Source organism: Scyliorhinus torazame, chromosome 2 (assembly GCF_047496885.1).
Source record: "Scyliorhinus torazame isolate Kashiwa2021f chromosome 2, sScyTor2.1, whole genome shotgun sequence".
In the NCBI taxonomy this organism is placed as follows: domain Eukaryota; kingdom Metazoa; phylum Chordata; class Chondrichthyes; order Carcharhiniformes; family Scyliorhinidae; genus Scyliorhinus; species Scyliorhinus torazame.
This window is the reverse complement of record NC_092708.1, coordinates 353,899,421-353,916,476: the sequence shown is the minus strand read 5'-3', so window position 1 is coordinate 353,916,476 and position 17,056 is coordinate 353,899,421. Positions and strand designations below refer to the sequence as shown.

General features: G+C 44.0%; 1 protein-coding gene across 6 annotated transcripts in view; it reads right to left on the bottom strand.

The window, feature by feature from the left end:
• Nucleotides 1–17,056, bottom strand: part of lrrc9 (leucine rich repeat containing 9) — a 389,985-nt gene that overhangs the window by 214,802 nt on the left and 158,127 nt on the right. For all 6 annotated transcript variants that reach the window (XR_011938366.1, XM_072491694.1, XM_072491713.1 and 3 more), the window contains exon 14: nucleotides 648–788. Coding sequence is in view for 5 of the 6 variants with exons in the window: in XM_072491694.1 (XP_072347795.1) it covers nucleotides 648–788 (141 nt within the window). In the remaining variant the exon portion in view is untranslated. The remainder of the gene's footprint in view (nucleotides 1–647; nucleotides 789–17,056) is intronic.

The following is a 17,056-nucleotide window of genomic DNA, read 5'->3' as shown; positions in this document are numbered from 1 at the left end:
GGCTTCCCAATGGTGCAGCTTTCATTGACCAAACACAACACATTGCCTTGCATGCTCCCTAAAACAAGTCTGGAATATTTATTAATAAAAATGGGATTTCATTTCCTCGGAGTACAACTGGGTTACGACCAAAAGCACAACATCATTTTGGTCCAAGTCTGCCTAGGAACCCCCATGGCTCTCATTCAGTGCCAATCCTCTTTCCTACCTTTATAGGCAGGTAGGTTTCATAAGAGTTTTAACTCCATGGCTCATATTTCCAGTTAGAAACCAGTTGCAGAGCATGCCTACAGTGACAACCATGATGCTACAAGGAGCATCAGTACTCTGAAAGTAATACTTCAGCTTCCAGAACTGTTCTGGAGAAGCTTTGTTGTAACATTCTTATCACATTCTCAAGAACCATCATGTGATGGTAGATAGAACATGTACAAAGATTTTGGTGGATAAGAATTAGGTTTTACTTTAGATATGTATTGGACACAGACTAGACTTCCTTTAAGGTGTCCAGATGCTAATGTTTGGATTCACCTTTCTAAAATTTGCTTCACAATTCGAGAGCCTTGTTTTTACTTTGTTTTGCTTTTCCCAGCCATGGAATTCCTCAGAGGATTACTGCTTTTAAAAAGTATTACACAGTTGGTTACCTGTATCATTTGCACATCTGGTGTCCACTTTTCGAGGTCTATAGACAGAATTTGCGTTTGGGTACCTTAATTGTTTGACAGGTTCGGTATCAATGGCCTGAATACTGTGACCAAGGAAGACTTTGGCAATAATAAGCTGACCTAAAAGAAAAGTTGAATAATTTGTTTCAATATTTTGTGAAATTGAATGCTTTAAATTCATTCACCTTTGAACATAGAAGCAGGAGGAGGCCATTCAGCCCCTCGAACCTGTCCCGCCATTCAATGAGACCTGTGACCTAACTCCATATATCTTTGCTTAACCAAAAATCTATCTATCTAGCTCAGATTTAAAATTAACAGCTGATCTAGCTTCAACTGCTGTTTGTGGGAGAGAGGTCCAAACCTCTACCACCCTTTGAGTGAAAAAGTGCTTCCTATCATCTCCCCTGAATGGTCAAGCCCTAATTTTTAAACTATGCCCTCTAGCTTTCGAATCTCCAACTAATGGAAATAATTTATCTTTATCACCCCTAAACCTTCTAAATTCTAGCGAAAACAGGTCTAAAGTTTGATATGAAAGTTTATATAAATATAATCAGCCTGGTACATTCCTCCAATTCCCTCTAACAAACATATATAATTTGCATTATAATAGACACCAAGCAATATGTGTCATGACCCAAGGGAGATAAAGAATCACAGATAGACTGCAAAGAAATAAATCAATCCCTGTCCTCTATGGATTAGGTGACAGAATAACTGTACTATTTATCTTATTCAAACCAAATCAATTGCATTTCATAGATTACATTTCTATAGTCTCAATATGGGACAACCCCTATATTCTACATATCTATGACAAACACATATGGTTATCTATTGAACATTCACCCAATTTAGATACCCAGTTCATTTACATATTTTTTTCTAATCCTTCTCCAACATGTTGTGAATGCATTGGCTCTTTGCTGGACACTTTCCCAAATGTGACTGCCGGTACTTTATCCAGGATCATTCAGGATCTTTGACACAAAGTCATCAGCTATTTGATCATTGCTGGGCCAGATATTAAGCAGATAGCCCTACAGGTGCACCTTCAAAGGGGCCATTGATAATGATCAGGCGCAAATACACAGATCACTTGCTCTCCTTAATCTAAGTGTACTGAGTCAATTGTAGGACTCTTACTGCCAAATCAGAATTTAGTTAGCGCAGCGTACAGCTGGAATAAAACCGGAGACTTACCTAGCAACATAGGAACCAAAGGAACAGGAATAGGTCATTCAGACCTTCGTACATGCTCTGCAGTACAATAGTTCATGGTTGATCTGCACCTCAATTCAATTTTCCAACCTTGGTTTCAAATTCTTTCTTAGCTAACAAAAATATCTCTATCTCAACCTTGAAAGCTCCAATTGTCCCAGAAATCCTAGCGCTTTTGAGGGCAAAAGTTCCAAACTTCTACTGCAGTTTATGTGGAAAGCAGTCTTATGATTTTACTCCTAAATAGTCGAACTCTAGTTTGGCCCAGCTCTTGTTTGAAGATTGTGCTTATTTGTTTTTAATTCCTCACCAGAGAAAATAGTTTATCCGCATCTATCCTGTGAAGTCCTTTTAACATTTTTTTTTTCTTTTTTTTAAATGTATTTTATTACAAACATGTATCAAAACAGGTTACAGCAAATAAATATTCGGGGAAACATACTTTCCAGCAATCAACTATACAGTCTATACAGATTTTTTCCCTTTTTCACTCCCCCTTCCCACGAATAGCTCCTCATCCATGGTCACAAACATCTCCCATCTTTTCTCAAACCTCCCTACCATTGCCCCTTAACTCATATTTTATCTTCTCCAACCACCAGAAGTTGTACAGGTCACCCAAACAAGCCATCGTTTTAACATTTTAAACATCTCAGTCTGATCCAATTCCTATACTGAAAATACTGCAAGTTTGGTGCACCACTTGATGACACTCTTCATGTTAGACTGGTTTGTGGACTCCGCAGTGGAGCTATTCAGAGGAAACTGCTTACTGCAAGTGATTTAACTCTCAAAGCTGTTGTGGAAGTTGCCACAGTTATGGGGCGAGCAGCAAAAGAATCTTTACAGATAGGGGCTGGAATGCAGAATCATTAAATGGAGACCACAAGAAACAAGGCTGCAAGGGGACATCCATGTCGTCGATGTACACAGGTTGGATACGCGACGGAGGAATGCTGGAGTGGAGAAAATAAGTGCAAGAACTGTGGCAAAAAGGGTCGTATTGCCAAGGCATGTTGGGCTCAGAAAATTTTACCAACACCGAGGATATGCAAAAACAAAAAACACATCTAAGCAGACTAGTCATGTCTATAAATTAGTAGACAAAGTTCAAGACCACTTAGAAGACGACATACCCGAGCAACTGCAACAGCTGAAATTAGGCAACTTGTCAGTGCAGTACCATCAACAGTCATGCGCATTTCTAAAACTTGATGGGCTTCAAATTAAAGATGGAAGAGGTACGGGCGCAGCTATATCGCTAATACCAGAGACCATTTTAAAAAAAATAAACATTTGTCTCTGCTCCCCTTTGTTCAAAAAGGGGAGCAGAGACAACCCCGGCAACTATAGACCGGTGAGCCTCACGTCTGTAGTGGGTAAAGTCTTGAAGGGGATTATAAGAGACAAGATTTACAATCATCTAGATAGGAATAATATGATCAGGGATAGTCAGCATGGCTTTGTGAAGGGTAGGTCATGCCTCACAAACCTTATCGAGTTCTTTGAGAAGGTGACTGAACAGGTAGACGAGGGTAGAGCAGTTGATGTGGTGTATATGGATTTCAGTAAAGCGTTTGATAAGGTTCCCCACGGTAGGCTATTGCAGAAAATACGGAGGCTGGGGATTGAGGGAGATTTAGAGATGTGGATCAGAAATTGGCTAGCTGAAAGAAGACAGAGGGTGGTGGTTGATGGGAAATGTTCAGAATGGAGTTCAGGTACAAGTGGCGTACCACAAGGATCTGTTCTGGGGCCGTTGCTGTTTGTCATTTTTATCAATGACCTAGAGGAGGGCGCAGAAGGGTGGGTGAGTAAATTTGCAGACGATACTAAAGTCGGTGGTGTTGTCGACAGTGTGGAAGGATGTAGCAGGTTACAGAGGGATATAGATAAGCTGCAGAGCTGGGCTGAGAGGTGGCAAATGGAGTTTAATGTAGAGAAGTGTGAGGTGATTCACTTTGGCAGGAATAACAGGAATGCGGAATATTTGGCTAATGGTAAAGTTCTTGGAAGTGTGGATGAGCAGAGGGATCTAGGTGTCCATGTACATAGATCCCTGAAAGTTGCCACCCAGGTTGATAGGGTTGTGAAGAAGGCCTATGGAGTGTTGGCCTTTATTGGTAGAGGGATTGAGTTCCGGAGTCATGAGGTCATGTTGCAGCTGTACAAAACTCTGGTACGGCCGCATTTGGAGTATTGCGTACCGTTCTGGTCACCGCATTATAGGAAGAACGTGGAGGCTTTGGAGCGGGTGCAGAGGAGATTTACCAGGATGTTGCCTGGTATGGAGGGAAAATCTTATGAGGAAAGGCTGATGGACTTGAGGTTGTTTTCGTTGGAGAGAAGAAGGTTAAGAGGAGACTTAATAGAGGCATACAAAATGATCAGGGGGTTAGATAGGGTGGACAGTGAGAGCCTTCTCCCGCGGATGGAAATGGCTGGCACGAGGGGACATAGCTTTAAACTGAGGGGTAATAGATATAGGACAGAGGTCAGAGGTAGGTTCTTTACGCAAAGAGTAGTGAGGCCGTGGAATGCCCTACCTGCAACAGTAGTGAACTCGCCAACATTGAGGGCATTTAAAAGTTTATTGGATAAACATATGGATGATAATGGCATAGTGTAGGTTAGATGGCTTTTGTTTCGGTGCAACATCGTGGGCCGAAGGGCCTGTACTGCGCTGTATCGTTCTATGAATAAACATTTTATCGAGGTATTTATGGTTTTATAACAATAACAGAAGAAACAGTGTACATACAAATATAAACATAGTGCAAAAGCCGTCTTCCTCTCTCACAGGTCCCACCTTTTCTAGCCTCCTACTCGACACTAAACTACCCCAACCCCCCCTTTCTGCTGACGGTTAATTTTTCCTAAAGAAGTCGACGAACGGCTGCCACCTCCGGACGAACCCTAACATTGACCCTCTCAGGGCAAACTTGGTTTTCTCCAAACAGAGAAAGCTAGCCATGTCAGATAGCCAGGTCACCGACTTTGGGGGCTTTGAGTCCCTCCGAGCTAATAGTATCCGTCTCCGGGCTACCAGGGAAGCAAAGGCCAGAACGTCTGCGTCTTTCTCCTCCTGGATTCCCGGGATTTCCGACACTCCGAAAATCGCCACCTCTGGACTCGGTGCCACCCTTGTTTTCAATACTTTGGACATGACCTCCGCAAACCCCTGCCAGAATCCCCTAAACTTCGGGCATGTCCAGAACATGTGAATATGGTTCGCTGGTCCTCCCGCACACCTTGCGCACCTGTCTTCCTCCCCAAAGAACCTGCTCATCCGGGCCACTGTCATGTGAGCCTGGTGAACGACCTTAAACTGTATCAGGCTGAGCCTGGCACATGTTGTGGACGCGTTGACTCTGCTCAACGCATCCTCCGAGAGACCATCCTCTAACTCTCCACCTAACTCCTCTTCCCATTTGTGTTTCAGCTCCTCGGTCTGTGTTTTCTCTGACTCCATAAACTCTTATAAATGTACGAAACCCTCCCTTCTCCCACCCACACTCTGGAAACTACCCTGTCCTGTATCCCCCTTGGTGGTAGGAGCAGGAAGGTTGAGACCTGCCTGCGTAGGAAGTCTCGCGCCTGCAGGTACCTAAATTCATTCCCTCCCATCAGTTCAAATTTCACCTCCAGTTCCCTCAAGCTTGGAAAGCTCCCTTCTATAAACATATCGCCCATCCTCTCGATCCCTTTCTCTGCCACCTCCGGAATCCTCCATCTAACCTTCCCGGGGCAAACCGGTAATTATTGCAAATTGTGGACCAGACCGATACTCCCTCTGCTCCCACATGTCTCCTCCATTGCCCCCAGACTCTCAGGGCCGCGACCACCATGGGGCTGCTGGTGTACCGTGCCAGCGGGATCGGCAGAGGCGCCGTTACCAATGCCCCCAAGCTAGTGCCCTTACAAGGTGCCGCCTCTACTTGTTCCCACACCGACTCCTCCCCCCCCCCGCACCATCCACTTTCTAATCATGGCTATATTCAACGCCAAGTAATAATTACTAAAGTTCGGGAGTGCCAGCCTGCCCTCCCCCCGGCTGCGCTCCAACATCCCCTTTTTAACTCGCGGGGTCTTACCCGCCCATACAAAGCCCGAGATCACCTTGTTGACCTGTTTAAAAAAGGACCGAGGAATAAAGATGGGGAGACACTGAAACACAAACAGGAACCTCGGGAGAACCGTCATTTTCACTGTCTGTACCCTCCCTGCCAGTGACAACGGGAGCACGTCCCACCTCCGAAAATCCTCCTTCATTTGGTCTACTTGTCAGGCCAGATTAAGCTTGTGCAGCCGTTCCCATTCCCGCGCCACCTGGATGCCTCGATAGCTGAAGCTTCCCCCCACCACTCTAAACGGCAGCTCCCCCAATCGCCTCTCCTGCCCGCTTGCCTGGATCGCGAACATCTCGCTTTTCCCTATGTTCAATTTATAACCCGAAAACCGACCAAAATCCCCCAGAATCCCCATAATTTCTTCCATCTCTTCCAATGGGTCCGACATATATAAAAGCAGATTGTCCGCGTATAGCGAGATTCTGTGTTCCACCCCTCCCCGGACCAGTCCCTTCCAGCCCTTTGAGGCTCTCAACGCAATTGCCAGCGGTTCTAAGGCCAGCGGGGAGAAGGGGCATCCCTGCCTCGTCCCCCGGTGCAGCCTAAAATAGCCCAATGTCAGCCTGTTCGTCCGAACACTTGCCATGGGCGCCAGATACAGCAGCCTGACCCAGTCAATGAAGTCCCGCCCAAATCCAAACCGCCCCAATACCTCCCACAGATAATCCCATTCCACCTGGTCAAACGCCTTATCTGCGTCCATTGCGACCACTATCTCTACGTCCTTACCCTCTGGGGGCATCATGATAACATTCAACTTCCTCCCCTTAGCAAATCCCGTCTGGTCCTCCCCAATCACATCCGGGACGCAGTCCTCAATCCTTGAGGAGAAGATCTTAGCAACAATTTGGCATCTACATTTAGTAGGGAGATCGGTCTGTAGGACCCGCATAAGTCCTGGTCCTAATCCCGCTTCAGGATCAATCAGATAGTGGCCTGTGACATCACCGGGGGTAGCTCACCTCCCTCCTTTACCTCATTAAATGTCACCAGCAGTGGCCCCAACATCCCGGAGAACTTTTTGTAAAACTTCATGGGGTACCCAGCTGGTCCCGGGGCTTTACCCGACTGTATGGCCTTCAACCCATCTGCTATCTCTTCCAACCCGATTGGGACCCGCAGCCTTTCTACCAAGTCTTCATCAGCCTTCGGGAACTTCAGCCCGCCTAAGAATTGCCTCATCCCCTCCGGCCCAGCTGGGGGTTCCGACTCATACATCCTGCTGTAGAATTCCTCAAATGCCTTATTGACCCCAGCTGAATCTCCGAAACGATTCCCATCTTTGTCCCTTACTTTCCCAATCTCCCTGGCTGCCTCCCACTTTCTAAGCTGCTGTGCTAGCATTCTACTGGCCTTCTCCCCATATTCATAGATCGCCCCCTTCACCTTCCTCAGCTACTCTATCGCCTTCCCTGTAGTTAACAAGCCAAACTCCGCCTGTAGCCTCCATCGTTCCCTTAGAAGCCCTGCCTCTGGGGTCTCCGCATACCTCCTGTCGACCTGTAGTATTTCCTTTATCAGTCGGTCTGTCTCTGCTCTGTCTACCTTCTCCCTGTGGGCCCATATCGAGATCAGCTCCCCTCCAACCACCGCCTTCAGCGCCTCCCAGACCACCGCAACCGAAACTTCCCCCGTGTTGTTGACTTCCAGATAGTTCTGGATACATTTCGTCAGCCGCCCACACACCTCCTAATCAGCTAAAAGTCCCACATCCAGCCTCCAGTGCAGGCGCTGGCTACTCTCCTGGCTCACGTGTAGGTCAACCCAGTGTGGGGCATGGTCCGAGATCGTGATCGCTGAATACTCAGTGTCCACTACCCCGTCAGTAAAGCCCTGTTCAGGATATAAAAGTCAATCCGGGAGTACACTTTTTGCACGTGCGAGGAGAAAGAAAACTCCTTCACTCTCGGCCGCCCAAATCTCCATGGGTCCTCCCCCCACCCCCACCTGCTCCGTAAACCCCTTTAGCTCCTTTGCCATTGCTGGCACCCTGCCTGTCCTTGAGCTAGGTCGGTCCAGCACTGGGGTTTAAAAAAAATGTTTTTAAAAATATGTTTATTTATTCAAATTTAAAATATGTTTATTCAAACATCACTGGGTTAATGACTGTGTTGACGTCCCCCCCCCCCCCCCCCCATAATCAGCTTACGCGACTCCAGATCCGGGATCTTCCCCAACATCCTCCTTATGAACTCCACATCATCCCAATTCGGTGCGTACACATTCACGAGTACCATCAGCAGCCCCTCCAGCTTTCCACTGACCATTATGTACCGACACCCCACGTCCGCAACTATTCTTCCCGCTTTGAATGACACTCGCTTATTAATCAGGATTGCGACCCCTCTTGTCTTAGAGTCCAGCCCCGAGTGTAAAACCTGTCTGACCCATCCGTTCCTTAATCTAATCTGATCAGTTACTCTAAGGTGCGTCTCCTGCAACATTGCCATGTCCACCTTCAGTCCCCTCAAATACGCGAATACGCGTGCCCTCTTAACCGGCCCATTTAGTCCTCTTACATTTCATGTGATCAGCCTGGTTGGGGGCTTCTTGCCACCCCTGCCAATCAGCCATCCCCTTTCTTGGGCCAGTCCGTGGCCCACGCACCCGCAGGCCCGGCCCCAGGCAGCCTCCGTCCCCGACCTCCCTATTGTCCCACAGCAAAGGTCCCTCCCCCGTCAGCAGAACCTCCAATTGGCATTATTGGTTGGCCAATTGGAGTATAAGCTCCCTCAATGATAGCTCATTGAGGGGGCCCATATAAGCACCTGTGTAGGCTTTGTGAGGGAGTCTTAAGTTGACTGGAATGCTAGCAGCACTGTTTGGAGCTTCTCTTGTATATAAGTTACTGCAAATAAATACTGGTGTGGTGACGGAACCCCTGCCTCCTGTGGATCATTACAAGAACATTTCTCCTCCCTCCCCCCCCCCCAGTAATAGCACTATACACACAGCCCCCTCCAACAAGCATACCATCTGCTCACCCCTCCACTGCGCTTCCATGAGCTAGCCCGCCCAGCTAGCTTGGTGGCCCCCTACCCATGGCGCCAGACTTTTTCCCACCTATTGTTCCCTCCCCCTCCCTCTCCCCTCCTCCCCGCTTGGACACCCATATGCAAACATAAACAATCCCAACCAATTGCCCAAAAGAAACACGCAAAGAAAATCAAAAAAGAAGATCAAAGATCAAACATCTAACATTCATATCTCCATCCCCCATCAGTGCAAATGCAAATTTTAACTCAAGCAGCTCATCCGCAGACTCCAACCCAATACAAAAGGCATTACAAGTAACACCCAAAGAAAAAAAACGTTTCTTTTCTTAAAAAAAATTACTGAAGAGAAGAGAACAAAAAAAAACACATGAGCACTGCAGCAAAGTTCAGTACAAACACCTCAGTCCGATACCAACCCTTTCCTTCTCGCGAAGTCCATTGCTTCCTCGGGCGACTCGAAGTAGAAATGTTGCTCTTTGTGCGTAGCCCAAAGACGGGCCGGGTACAGTAGTCCAATCTTTACCTTCTTCTTAAAAAGGGTCGATTTTACCTGGTTGAACCCTGCTCTTCTGGCCACGTCCGCGCTCAGATCCTGATATATACGCAAGACACTGTTCTCCCATTTGCAGCTCCGCGTCTGCCTGGTTCACCATAGAATCCACTCCTTGTCCAGGTACCTGTGGAATCTCACCACCATTGCTCTCGTGAGGTCATCCACACGCGGCTTTCTCGCTAGCGCTCTGTGCGCCCTGTCCACCTCCAAGGGTCAGGAGAACTTCCCCTCCCCCAGTAGCTTCACAAGCATAGCCGCTATGTATGCCTGTGCGCCCGTTCCTTCGGATCCCTCCTGGAGACCCACGATTCTCAGGTTCTGCCGACGGGACCTGTTCTCTAGATCCTCTACCTTTTCCTGGGGCCTTTTCTGTTGGTCTCTCAACATTCCCACTGCAGCTTGGTGCTCCACCTGCTCAGTCAGTGCCTTCTCCACTTTCTGGATCGCCCGAACTTGAGCATCCAGTCTGAGTTCCAGTCGCGCAAACGACTCCTCAATAGGGTTCAAGCATTCCTGTTTCTGCTTGGCGAAGCCCTCCTGTATAAATTGCATCAACTGCTCTGTCGACCGCTGAGTCGTCAAGCCAGAACTCCGGTCCTCCGCTATGCTTTCTCCGGCTGCAGCCTCAGCCCAAGCCCTCTCTGTTCGCCTATTTCTTCCTTTGCGAGCCCTCCTGGTCCGCTGCTCCATGCATTGATGTAGGATTCCTCTTCACAATTGCATCCAACATCAATTTTCCACTTCAGATCCGACAAAAAATTGGGGAAAAGGTCCAAAGTTCCGACCCAAGCGGGAGCCACCAAATGTGCAACCTACTCCTTCATAGCCGCCACCGGAGGCCCCCTGAGACCATTTATAATCAAAAGTTGAAGCATCTGCTTTCACAACCATCAGATGTGATCCTAAAGGCCTTACTCAGAAGAGGTTGTGCCATTAAAAGGTTAAGGTAGTAAGTCTGTCATGTGAGAGTACCTTTAAGAAATGGGTATTTATAAATGGGTGTGTATATAAATATCTGTAGTGAGAGTACCTTTAAGAAATGGGTGTTTATTACTGCAGTGATGTCAGAGAGTGGGTGGAGCTGGGCTGTCTGTCAGCGTTTTGCTTTTGCTTTAGGCTTTTTGCTGCAGGGTGGGTTTGGTTTCATTTTGGTTTTGGAGAAGCTGCAATCACAGCAGGATGTGTGTGAATCTCTGCAAGCTTATGAATGTCCATTTGCTGTTTTCAACGTGGTAACTGTTCTCAGTCGTGAAGTTAAACCTGAGGTGTTTCTGTTCAAGGTTTTGTTTTTAAGTCTTATGGATGTTAAAAGGGAAGCTTAAAGGTTTACTTAGTGTTGTAGTCTTTGGAGGTTGTATTTGAATTAATGGTTGCTAAGATGTTCACTGTATGTTTTAAAAAGGTTAACTTGAGTTCATAGAATAAACATTGTTTTGCTTTAAAAAATACTTTTCCATTTCTGCTGTACCACACCTGTAGAGTGGGCCATGTGCTCCCCATACCACAATCTATTAAAAGTTGTGGGTCAGGTGAATTCCATGATACACTTTGGTGTTCTCTAAACCCTGGCCCATAACAAATTGGGGGCTCGAGGGGGATAAAAGTCTATTTATTGGATTGGCTTAGTGAACTTAAAGACAGTGAGGGGTGAGCATATTGTGGTTGCTTTTCAGGTATTGTATTCCAGTTTAAGTGGGGAGTGTGTTGTGGACAATGGCTCTTTCAGAGGCTCTGAAGTTTTTAGGGGCGGAGACGGTCACATGCAGTACATTACAGACAGAGACTAAAAGCAGACTGTTAGATTTGGCAAAATCATTGCAGTTAACATTACCTGACAAAATGCGAAAAGATGAGGTAATTATGGAGGTGGCTAAGCATTTAAAGTTGCCTGAGATACAGTTTGACTCATTGGAAATGGCAAAAATTCAGTTACAAATTAAACAAATGGAACATGAGAAAAAATTAAAGCAGCTTGAATATGAAAGAGATAGAGAGGAAAAAGAAAGAGAAAGGGAGATACAGATCAGGGAAAAAGATAAAGAGAGAGAGTTTGAACTTGGACATGTGGGTATTACTGATTCAAACAAAGCTGGTAGGTAGGGCTAGTGAAGTGTTTGCTTCACTACCGGAGGAGGTATCTGGGACGTACGAGGAGGTGAAAAAATCCATCTTAGGTGCTTTTGACCTAGTGCATGAAGCCTACAGACAAAGGTTTAGAAATTTAAGGAAAGAATTTGGTCAAACATCTGTGGAGTTTGAAAGGATCAAACAGAGTAATTTTGATAGGTGGATAAGGGCTTTGAAAATAGACCAAATGTATAAAGCTCTCAGAGAAATTATACTTTTGGAGAAGTTTGAAAATTAAATTCCTGATGTCGTGAGAAGAGTAGAGGGTTAAAACTGCGAGGTTAGCAGCAGAAATGGCAGATGATTATAAATTAGTTCATAAATCAAAGCTTGGTTTCTGACATCAGTTTCAGCCTGTGAGAAATACTCAAGCGGTAAAGGTAAAGGTGATCTGATGGGAGATAATGAGAATGAACCTCAGATTAAAAAAGAAATCCAGGAGGGTGGAAGAGACATGAAAAGTTTCAAATGTTTTCACTGTGATAAACTAGGCCATGTAAAGTCACAGTGTTGGTGGTTGAAGAAAACCACTGTGAAGGCTGATGTGGTAAAACAGGATAAGACAGTGGGGTTTGTTAAAGTGGTAAAGGAAAGCCCAAGTGAAATGAAGGAGGTGCAAAAGATTGTACAGCCTGATCAAGAGGTGATTGATAAGAAGGTGCCAGATGTCTTTAAAGAATTTACTTGTGTGGGTAAAGTTTACTCATGTGTATCAGGAGGAGCAGGTAAAGAAGTCACAATTTTAAGAGAAACGGGAGCTAGTCAATCTATAATGGTAAGAGATGAAGAGTTATGTAGTTTGGGAAGAATGTTGCCAGAAAAGGTGGTAATATGTGGAATTCAGGGTGAGAGGAGTTGTGTTCCATTATATAAGGTAAGGTTGGAAAGTTCAGTGAAGAGTGGTGAAGTGGTAGCAGGAGTAATAGAGAAACTATCTTGTCCAGGAATACAGTTTATCTTGGGTAATGATATAGCTGGATCACAGGTGGGAGTGATGCCTACTGTGGTGGATAAGCCAGTGGAAAATCAGACAACTGAAGTGTTGAAGGACGAATATCCTGGGATTTTTCTGGATTGTGTAGTAACAAGTAGTAACAAGATTGTGTAGCAAAGTCACATGTTAAGACAAGAGGAGAAATCAAAGAGTGAAGATGAAGTTGAAATGCAATTATCAGAAACGATTTTTGATCAGATAGTTGAAAAAGAACAAGAACAGGTGGAGGATGAGGCGGATATTTTTAGTTCAGGAAAATTGGCGGAGTTACAACAGAAAATGTAGAAATAAAACAGATGTATCAGAAAGCATACACGGATGAGGAATCTGAGTGTATACCAGAGTGTTATTACCGTAAAAGTGATGTCTTGATGAGAAAATGGAGAACTTTACATATGCAGGCGGATGAAAAGTGGGCAGAAGTTCATCAAGTAGTATTGCCGGTAGGGTATAGAAAGGAGGTGTTGCGAGTTGCACATGAGGAACCAGTGGGAGTTCATTTGGAAATAAGGAAAACTCAAGCTAAATACAAAAACATTTTTATTGGCCTGGACTACATAAAGATGTAGTTAAATATTGTCAATCATGTCACACATGTTAAGTGATTGGGAAACCTCAAGCAGTGATAAAACCAGCGCCCTTAATACCGATTCCAGCATTTGAGCAACCTTTTACAAGGGTCCTAATTGATTGCGTAGGACCGCTTCCGAAAACGAAAAGCGGGAATCAATATCTTTTGACTATAATGGATGTGTCTACTAGGCCACGTGTCAGAGGCCATTCCAGTACTTAATATTACAGCTAAAAAGATTGTGGAGGAATTCCTTAAATTCTTTACTAGATATGGACTACCCACAGAAATACAATCGGGTCAAGGATCAAATTTTACCTCAAGGTTATTCAAAGAAGTTATGGATAGCTTCGGAATAAAACAATTTAAATCAACTGCGTACCATCCAGAATCACAGGGAGCGTTAGAAAGGTGGCATCAGACATTGAAGACAATGTTGAGGGCTTATTGTTACGATTATCCAGAGGATTGGTATAAAGGAATTCCATTTGTACTGTTTGCAATTAGGGATGCACCAAATGAGTCAACCAAATTCAGTCCTTTTGAACTAATTTTTGGTCATGAGGTAAGAGGACCACTTAAATTGACTAAGGAAAAATTGGTGAGTGAGAAATCGGAAATTACATTATTGGATTACGTGTCAAATTTTAGGGAACGATTAAATAGAGCAGGTGAATTGGCTCGACAACATTTAAAAGTTGCACAAAATGTGATGAAACGGGTAGTGGACAAGAAATCCAAAGTTTGTAGTTTTGCCAGTGGAGATAAAGTTTTAGTATTGTTATCAGTGGTAGGTGAGGCTTTAAAAGCAAGGTTTTGTGGACCGTATCAAATTGAAAGGAAATTAAGTGAGGTGAATTATGTAGTAAAAACGCCAGATAGAAAGAAGAGTCACCGAGTGTGTCACGTGAATATGCTTAAAAGGTACTTTGAAAGGGAAGGAGAGAAAAAGGAGGTTTTAATGATTCTAACTCAAAGTGAAGAACCAAATCCAGATGACTGTGAATTTGACATACCTCAAATTAAATTGGAAAATGAAGATGTTCTTGAAAATTGGGATAAATTGTTCAGTTACCTTCCAGAGGAAAAACAGACTGACTGAAAGAATTATTGATATCACATGGGCAAGTTTGTGGAGATAAATTGGGAAGTACTAAAATGGCTATACATGATGTAGATGTGGGAAATGCTGTTCCAATCAAACAACATCCATACAGACCTAACCCTTTAAAATTGGCACAGATTAACAAAGAGATTGAGAGTATGCTTAAAAATGGCATAATTAAAGTGGGTTGCAGCCAATGGAGCTCACCCATAGTGATGGTACCTAAACCAGACGGTACCCAACGGTTGTGTGTGGACTATAGAAAGGTTAATGCAGTTACAAGGACGGACTCTTATCCTATCGCACGTTTGGAGGATTGCATTGAGAAAGTGGGACAATCAGCTTTTATTTCCAAATTGGATTTACTTAAAGGTTACTGGCAGGTACTTTATCCGAAAGGGCGAAGGAGATTTCAGCTTTTGTGACTCCAGATGGTATATACCAATTCAAAGTTATGCCATTTGGCATGAAAAACGCACCAGCCACATTTCAATGGTTAACTAACAAAGTCGTTTCAGGATTACCCAATAGTGCGGTGTACATGGACAATCTAGTAATTTTCAGCCAGACATGGAAAGAACATTCAAAACATCTGATGGAGTTATTCGATCGAGTTCAGGAGGCGGGTTTGGTGATAAACCTAGCCAAAAGTGAATTTGGAAAAGCCCAAGTCACTTTCCTTGGCCATACAATCGGACAGGGTCGAATGTTAACACGGGATGTGAAACCAACAGTTATTGAGGAGTTTCCAATACCCTCAAGGCGAAGGGAAATAATGCGACTTCTTGGCATGAGTGGATATGATCGAAAATTTGTGCAAACGTTTTGTAGTGCCATTGCTCCACTGATGGACTTGCTGAACAAATGTCAAAAATTTCAGTGGACAGCGGACTTTCAACAGGCATTTGACTGCCTGAAAGCTGTGATGACCAATGCTCGTGTTGGAGAATTACAAGGGACTCTATGATCAGATTGAACTAAAGTATCTGACTTTAAAGAGAAATGCCGAGGCGTAGAGAAATGGACGGATCGTGCAGAGACCTTCTTGTTCAAAGAGACTGTCAATCGAGAAAGATTCCAGTTGGAGGAAGAAGAACAAAAGAAAAAAAAAAGAACTATATTATTACACCTGTTTGCGTGTATTGGTTTTTTGAAACAAAAATGTATATTTACTATGTGCATTTCTTAAAGGATAGTGAAAAGGTGAAAAATGAAATCATCTTGAAGTTGATGGCTTATTTTGTTTTCTTGGGAGGAGGTGTCATGTGAGTGTACCTTTAAGAAATGGGTGTTTATTACTGCAGTGATGTCAGAGAGTGGGTGGAGCTGGGCTGTCTGTCAGCTTTTTGCTTTTGCTTTAGGCTTTTTGCTGCAGGGTGGGTTTGGTTTCATTTTAGTTTTGGAGAAGCTGCAATCACAGCAGGATGTGTGTGAATCTCTGCAAGCTTATTCCCATTTGCTGATTTCAACGTGGTAACTGTTCTCAGTAGTGAAGTTAAACCTGAGGTGCTTCTGTTAAAGGTTTTGTTTTTAAGTCTTATGGATGTTAAAAGGAAAGCTTAAAGGATTACTTAGTGTTGTAGTCTTTGGGCGTTGTATTTGAATTAATGGTTGCTAAGATGTTCACTGTATGTTTTAAAAAGGTTAACTTGAGTTCATAGAATAAACATTGTTTTGTTTTAAAAAATACTTTTCCATTTCTGCTGTACCACACCTGTAGAGTGGGCCATGTGCTCCCCATACCACAATCCATTAAAAGTTGTGGGTCAGGTGAACTCCATGATACACTTTGGGGTTCTCTAAACCCTGGCCCATAACAAGTCGAAGAAGAATTAGAAAGGCTCATCAAAACAAGAGTCATTGAATCAATTCCTACGAATGATTGGGCTACACCAATAGTTCCTGTACTGAAACGTAATAGCTTGGTGAGAATATGGGGAGATTTTAAATCAACAATTTTTTTTTTTTTTAAAAGTATTTTATTTCAAACATGTATCAAAACAGGTTACAGCAAATAAACACCCCGGGAAACATATTTCCCAACAATCAACTATGCAGTCTCTGTTAAGTAATGGGTTAAGAGACATTGCAATTAGTTGTCTCATTTATGTTAAGTATCCATTAATTGGCACTGATATGTAAAGGGGTTTCAGGTGGCCTCTGGCAGGTGATGTGTAGTTAGAGTTTTGTGCAAAGTCTGTTGGAATGAAATATGTGTTGGTGAAAAAGGAACAGAACTTTTGACTCTTCATATCACAGCAACTAAAACCTCTAACAAGTGATAGCAGAGAATGGTTGCCATGTAAATGTGAAGGGTTGAAAGATACAACTTTTCCAGATCAAACCAAGGAGTGAGTGAGAAAAAAAAAGGGATATATGGCTGAACTGAGGATAAAGATGGCTGGATATGACTATCCTCCCTTATTTTCTGAAAGGGATTCGTACGACCAATGGAGAAGTGCAGTAGTTATGTAGACTAAGGTAACTGCTTCGGGAAAGAGAAAACAAGGTATGGCATTGGCTCTTTCTCTACCATATGGCAGTAAAATCCAAAACAAAGTGCTTTCTGAGCTGGAATTGGAAGAGTTAGACTCAGAAGAAGGTCTGGAAACTTTATTACATTATCTGGATAAGATTTATAAGAAACATGACTTGTTAAGTGCGAATGAAGCATGGTCGGATTTTGAA